A 7,500-nucleotide genomic window follows, 5' to 3' on the forward strand; every position below is an offset into this window, starting at 1 on the left:
TTGTAATTCTGCTGCCGAGTCAACAGACAGTGTGGAAGACTTTTATGTAAGTCAACCTTACATTTACTTATTTCTTTATTGATTGATTTTAAAGAAGGATGTTTCATATATTGATGGTTCTTGCACAGCTGCAATAGTTGATACATCCAAAGTCAATTTTGCCCTTTTGATTTTTAGCTCTGGTTACAGTTTGGCTTTAAGTATAGCTTTAATTTACTATGTAAATTATTGTGATTGGCTGCTGATGTTTGACTTGAGTGCATTTCCTTTTAACTCATCAAGTCAATGCAAAACCAGTCACAAAATTTGTATGTGGAGAATATATGTACAGTGTATGCCCTTGTATGTATTATGGAAGCTACAGTATGAATTGAGAATGATTCGAACTTACCTCAATAGAAGTATAGCTGGTTTGGATAAAAACATAGTGTACAGTGTAGAAGAAAAAAATGGTGTCTAACGTGACTGAAGTCACGCTCATAATAATTATTTTTGTCAAGATCCGTTGCTATTTGAATGTGGATGAAAAAAATAAAACAAGGGTAAAATTTGTCAACCAAAATTAGTCTGGCAACCTAAAATTGTTTGGTTAGTCACCATTTGGTTTCTTTTAAAGAAGAAAATTAATTTCAGACCCTGGCCCAAGTTAAATATTAATTAAGGACAGCAAAATATTTGGGTCATAAATTATGCATTTTTTAGTTTCTAGTTTAGTTATTGAACATCTTTTATTGAACATTTGTCCCAGGAAGAAACTGATGATGAGGCAGAATTGCAGTTTGAAAACCTGATGACGTCATCTGATGAGGATAATGCTGCTAATGAGAATGAGTCTGTGCTATCCAAGAAATCATCTTTATTGAGCACTTCACTCATCAAACTTGTAATTATTTTCATTATGACTTGGAAAATCATGCATAACTTACCAGATGCTGCAGTGAGCACTTTGTTTTGTTTTTTGAAAAGGCTGCTGGAACTTTTCTCAAGGTTGCTTCATTGTAGTAAACTCAAACAAATATCAGACCTGCTGCCTAAGTCACTGTATATGGTAAGGAACGTTTTAGGAGTAAATAGGGATGACTTTGAAAAGTTCATTGTTTGTCCAAAGTGCAGTTCATGTTACAAACCTGAGGAATGTGTACGTACTCTGGTAAATGGAAGAAAGAAGGGTGAGCGTTGCAGTTTTGTAGAGTTTCCACGCCATCCACAAAGAGCTCAGAGAAAACCATGTGGAGCATCTCTATTTAAAACTACACGTTCAAAACATGGAGAGCTGACTTTAAAAGCAAAGAGGGTTTTCTGCTACCGTTCAGTGAAGAAAACCCTTCAAGAATTCCTTAAACGGCCTGGATTTGCTGATAAATGTGAGCAGTATAAAAAGCACCCTCGGGATATCAACCTTCTTGGAGATGTGTATGATGGAAGGGTCTGGAAAAATTTCAAGAATGGAAAAGGAGAGCCTTTCTTTGATGCCCCTAACACTTTCGGATGTATGTTGAATCTTGATTGGTTTCAGCCATACAAGGATTCTGTATACAGTGTTGGGGTGATTTATTTAAGTTTTCTGAACTTGCCACCACAGGAAAGAAATAAAGAAGAAAACATTGCAGTTGTAGGGATTATTCCTGGCCCACAGGAACCAAGCAGAGATGTGAATCCATTTTTGGACCCTCTGGTGAATGAGCTATTGGACTTCTGGGATGGCGTTTGGTTGGATTGCCCCTCAACTGGACCCAAATTTTGTCAGCTAGCTGTACTTTGTGTCAGCTGTGACATTCCTGCATCTCGCAAACTTTGTGGTTTCTTAGGATTCTCTGCAAGAAAAGGTTGCAACAAGTGTACCAAGGAGTTTCATAGAAGATCATTTGGAGAGAAACAAGATTTCTCAGGATTCGATCGAGATAGCTGGAATTTGCGTACTAACACTGAGCATAGAGAGCATGTATGGAGGGTACGAAACACAGTAACATCAAAGAAAGGACGTGACACAAAGGAGAGTGCCTATGGTGTGCGATTCTCATCCTTGATTTACCTTCCATATTTTGATTTTATTTCTTTTGTTGTCATTGATCCTATGCACAACTTGATGCTGGGCACAACAAGAAAAATGCTTAAGGTGTGGAAAGAGTTAAACTTGCTGGATGAAAAAGACTTTAAAGTGCTTCAAAAGCGAGTAAACAAGCTCAAAGTTCCTTCTAGTATTGGAAGAATTCCATCAAAGATTGCATCCAGCTTTAAAGGCTTTACTGCTGACCAGTTTAAGAACTGGGCATTGGTATTTTCAACCTTTGCTCTAAAGGACGTTTTACCAGATAGACATCTCCAATGCTGGAAATTATTTGTGAAGGCTTGTCACATACTGTGTTCAACAGTTATCAACACTTCTGAAGTAAAACTTGCAGATGAGCTCCTCGTCAAGTTTTGCAGAACTGTTGAAGACTTGTATGGTACATCTGTTGTGACGCCAAACATGCATCTTCATTGCCATTTATGTGAATGCATTCTTGACTTTGGTCCTGTCTATGGCTTCTGGTGTTTTTCGTTTGAACGTTACAATGGCATTTTGGGTGCTATGCATGTGAACAACCACCAGATTGAAGTGCAACTTATGAGAAAATTTATTGAGCGGCAGCAAGTAAGGAACATGTCTTGGCCAATTGAGTTTGTTGGATTTAAAGAGATGTTAGTGTCTGTAGACAGCGGCTCATTGGCAATGACAAAGAAGAAGGCAATGACGCCAGATGAGTACAGAAAGAGTATCCAGCTTAAAGCTAGTACTGGAACAGACCTTTTTCATTTGTCTTTCCTTGACAACCATTTCATTCGAGTGTCGTCTCCAGTCAAGGAAATTTACATGAGTGATAGTGAAGTTGAATCCTTGACAAAAATGTACACTTTTCTGCATAAAGAAGACTGTATTGTTTATGTTCCCAAATTGTGTTGCCAGTTCTCTCAGCTGCAGCTGTACGATCAGAAACTTGACTCCCGGTATTCACGAAGTGAACGATCTGCTTGTATAATGGCTCGATGGTATGGTTCCAGTGGATTAGACACAACTTCAGAAGATCTAAGGCCAGGTGGGTTTCTGTGATAAGTGAAGGTATTATACTGCTCTCTAGTCTTGCATGCTTTGTACAATAAAAGTATGATTGAAAACCTATCAAAGAAGGTTTCTGAATTATTTCTTTTATTCTTGAACCTTTATCATATCAAAGTGCATGTTCTTTTTGTTTGTTTTGATTTTACGTTTACTTTTATATTGTCTAGTTTATTTTCTTTTGAACCTTTGGATTGGGAATATTGTTACAGTGTAGTTTACTTTTGATTAAAGGTGAAGAAATGCACGAACAGTGTCATTATAATATATTCTAAATAGGTTTTTTTTTTCACTGTTGAAGTAACAAAGTCATAAACTTGCAGGTTTGTGACCATTATTGACAGTACTATCACATCAGTAAATTTAAGTCATATTAATTGTGAAAAAATACAGTTTTGAAAGTCCAGGTAGATAGGCTCATTTCTCTTTTTTAGAACTGTTATAAATACATGTAATTCATTGGCACAAAAGTGATTTGTAAGGGAAACCAAGCTAGAAAATGATACAGTGTAGCCTATTAGTTCTTATCAAAATAATGTACCTACCATACCAATATTTTTTCTTTCTTTTGCAGGGATTATACAATACTTCTTCAAACACACTGTGACTGTCCAGTCCTCTAATGGTGCAACTTTGGACCTCCCATACACCTTTGCTTGTGTTCACTGGTATAAAGTTCATCCACATGCAAGGTTTTATTTTGGTTTACCAATTCAAGTGTGTCTGCCCTCATTTGAAGCTGAATCAGTGGCAGCTTTCATTCCTGTCTCAAGAATTGATAGTGTTTGTGTTGTAGCTGAGTTAAATTATAACTTAAGAACTCCTAATGGTAAAGAAAACATTGTTGTAGTAGTTCCTCTTAATGTTAAGTCACACTTGTGAAGGATTTGGTTAGTAATGCCTTTGTATTTTCTTCATTAAATCCCAAGGGTTTTCAAAGAAATCTTGGTTGCACTCATGCAATTTGAAGACTTTCACAAATGCCATATACGTGGGTTTTATTTTCATTACTTGTGAAATACTAGAGCTCAACAGAAAGTAATCCACAAATAATTCTTTAGATATACTGTAATTATATGTATCACTCATTTGCAAAAACTAAAGGTGAAAGTATAAAATAAGAAAAAATTGTCTTAACATCCAAATAGGCTTTACAATTATTGCATGTTTTTGTTAATGATTTTGGTAGGCTGCTGGGCATCCTAAAATGGTTCTCATTATACCTTATTATTTTTATTATCTTTCCCCTTCCCCTTCTCCTTGCCCATATGCCTAGCTCCGAAGTACTCCACTGGATTTTAAATTGTCAGTGACAATAGATACCCAATGATTGCCAGATTTTTTTCTGGTTTTTAGTTAGCTTTTTTTTTGCTAATGTTGTTCATACTGTAGAAATATTTTGCTTCATAAGACTTATTTAGCAGAGCATCTCTGACTGTTCTGTTATACAATACTGCATTAACCATTGCATAACACTAGATTTCTTTGTTATCAAGAACCGGTTATTGCAAGATATATATTAAGCCCGGCATACCCAACCAATGATAATAAGTCATCGATTACTACACTATAAAATCGATATAATCGATAATCATCAATCGATTTATATAAATTTGCCTTATTAATGGCTGAAAATCGATAGTCACAATTGAAGATCTCTTAATTGCTATTGATATCTATTGATCAATTGTAATTGGCAGCCAATTATTTATGATCGATAAAAATCGACGAAAGTCCATAGTCAAGTCACTTTAATCTTCCTCTTAATATTGATTTTCATTGATTGGGCAGGCTGGGATTAAGAAAGAAAATGGTTTATGGTTATAAGCGGCTATTTCCGCCTTAATTGTTACCTGGTAAATATACAAATGGGGTAGTCATGGTGACACAACTGAACTCACAATACAGCAAACCCCTGCATATAAGAACCTCCTACGCTTACAAAAGAACCTTTTTATCCCAAAAAATGAAAAAGGTTTTTATGTTAGAAAATGACCATGAAATTTCATGCGACCGGAACAGCGACTTTGATTTGTCATGTCAATTTTGAGAATTGTGGCCTCTATAGGCCACTTCGGAAAATACAATAATACTCTTTGTTTGACCCCCAAATTTTGAATAAGCATTGTTTTTGTTTTCTCGTGGGACCATTGTAAGTCCCAAGAGAAAGTGGAAACAATGCTTATGCAAAATTTAGGGGGACAAACAAAGAATATTATGGTATTTTCCGAAGTGGTCTATTGACCTAGTCAGCTAACTCAATGTTGTACCCAATTCAGACCCCTTGGGAATGGAACTTTTTTGTTCCAGGTATTTCCATATCATTAAAATATGAATGCTACATTATTAATGCAAGGAGATGCTTCCGTGAAGCATACACTGGGTTGCCTGTGGTACGTTACAGAAAATTAGAATTGTGTGGTATTGAACTACAGCATTCCAGTCTCTGAAGAATAACAAATAAAAGAGAAGCGAGAAACATTGGCTTCTGGGCTGACATGTTGATAATTTTCAAGTTCCCTCACAACTTCTTTTCACCACAAGTTTAAGCGTGCCCTCTGAGCATCTGACAGCTTTGTAATACCAAAGTTCACTGAAGTTAACGCTGTTCGACGGGATTAGTATCTGGATGGGAGACCAAAACAATATACCCCTAATAAAACAGAAGCATCGGACCGAAAATACTATTAACGCTAACAAATGCAAAGTCAGCAAGGTACAGATTTTGTTGGCTTGCTTTATGCAAAACAAGAACATCATTCTAAGAGCTTATTCTACGCAAAAAGTAGGTTCTGAAGGTAATTTTGAGAGTGGAAATCAAGGTTACGCGGCAGACGGCAAATACAAACTCACGATTTAATTCAGTTAACACACCAGAAAGACGCTAACCTCATTTTGACAAGAAAATGCTTTACTATTGCATAAAAGCTATCCAGTTAAGCTCGCATATCATAAAACATAATGAATTCATAAAGGCCACATTTTCCAGGGAACAATTTTTTGAAACAAACAACATATTTGCTATTAGAGGCAAAAACCCCTTCTATTTCATTACGTGCGGGAAGAGAAGAAACTCAGTCGTGTCAAATATGCGCAATATTGCAACAAACTAAATTTCAGGGTCAAACCGTTTACATGGAGAACCTTTTCATTGAATAATGAAGCACAAAATACACGACAAGCTTTCTTTCAAATAATTCTTGGCTGTCACATTTCCAATAATTTTTTTTACCTGAAGACTGTGACGAGTTGATCACAGATCCACGTAAGGTGTTCGATTCGTTCTCTGTCTTTGTTGAACCCATAAGTTATCAGAGAATTTTCCATTTCGGTTTCAGTGTTCTACATAACAGCACACTTGGTAAAACATTATTTTAGAAATACAGCTCACTTTGATTTCGGCTCGACGGGCGATAGATTGTTGTCGAAGTCCATTACTCGTCGCTTTTGAGATTCCTGGTGTTGGTTTTTCACCACCTGCCTAGTTTATCCAACTGACTTTCCATTATTGAGCTCCAAAAGGGTATATTTTGTTTAAAGATCCACTAAAACGCCATTCGCGTTACATAACTTTCGACGCCATTGCAGGTTAAGTTAATCATTCTACTGTGTCCACCAGAGAAATCTACGCATTTCCACTTCCCTCTCTATCCTAAGAAAATACGAGCAGAAGGTTCTATGCAAAAAGACACCACTTAGCAGGGGAGTGACAGGGAAGACTTTTATCGACACGGAAAAAGAAAAAAAAACACCCAACAAATGCCACTCACTTTCCGACTGGGATTGCCGTACTGGCAACCCAGTAAATAGCATACACAAACAATCTTAACCCCGGTAGATTTGTCTTGGGTACAAGGTTGAGTTAGGCCCCGTTGAGACGCCGTACTTCACATGAGTCGAATCGAATTCGAATTTAGACCGAACCAAATTAATTAATCGCGGTTGAAATGATTCGGACGCCGAACTTAATTTCGCCGAAATTAATTCAGAGAAGCATACTATGACTGAAGAAAATTGCAAAGTTGTAATAATTTCTGCATTTGAGTCAGCTCATGTGAAGTACGGGGTCTGGATCAAAGCCGCTCCACGACCGTAATTCACGGCTAAGCCAGGCGGGGTAAAACTGCTTAGCCGATCCGAATTAGACCGGCCGTTCTAAATTGATTCAGACTCCTTACTTCACATGAACTTAATTCAATGAATTCGATTCGGCTCATGTGAAGTACGGGGTCTGAGCCGGACCTTAGCCGATTTGGTCCATTGTTTGATTGCAAATAGTCCTTCAGGCTTCGCAAGCCCATACATTTTAGATGTTACCGTTTTATATTATGATTTCATGTCTACAACATTGTGAACATACATTTAAAGAACGAAATAAGCTGTAGTTTTGCTTTGTGGTTATT

General features: G+C 36.9%; 1 protein-coding gene across 1 annotated transcript in view; it reads left to right on the plus strand.

Moving 5' to 3' along the window:
- Window positions 1-4,351, plus strand: part of LOC138014127 (uncharacterized) — a 5,798-nt gene extending 1,447 nt beyond the window's left edge. Inside the window, exons 3-5 of the mRNA XM_068861150.1 lie at window positions 1-46; window positions 749-3,077; window positions 3,672-4,351. The exon at window positions 1-46 is cut by the window's left edge and continues 16 nt beyond it. Coding sequence (XP_068717251.1) covers window positions 1-46; window positions 749-3,077; window positions 3,672-3,979 — 2,683 coding nt within the window. The 3' untranslated portion in view covers window positions 3,980-4,351. The remainder of the gene's footprint in view (window positions 47-748; window positions 3,078-3,671) is intronic.
- Window positions 4,352-7,500: the final 3,149 nt, after the last annotated feature.

The sequence above is a fragment of the Montipora capricornis genome, chromosome 8 (genome assembly GCF_036669925.1).
Source record: "Montipora capricornis isolate CH-2021 chromosome 8, ASM3666992v2, whole genome shotgun sequence".
Classification (NCBI taxonomy): Eukaryota; Metazoa; Cnidaria; class Anthozoa; order Scleractinia; family Acroporidae; genus Montipora; species Montipora capricornis.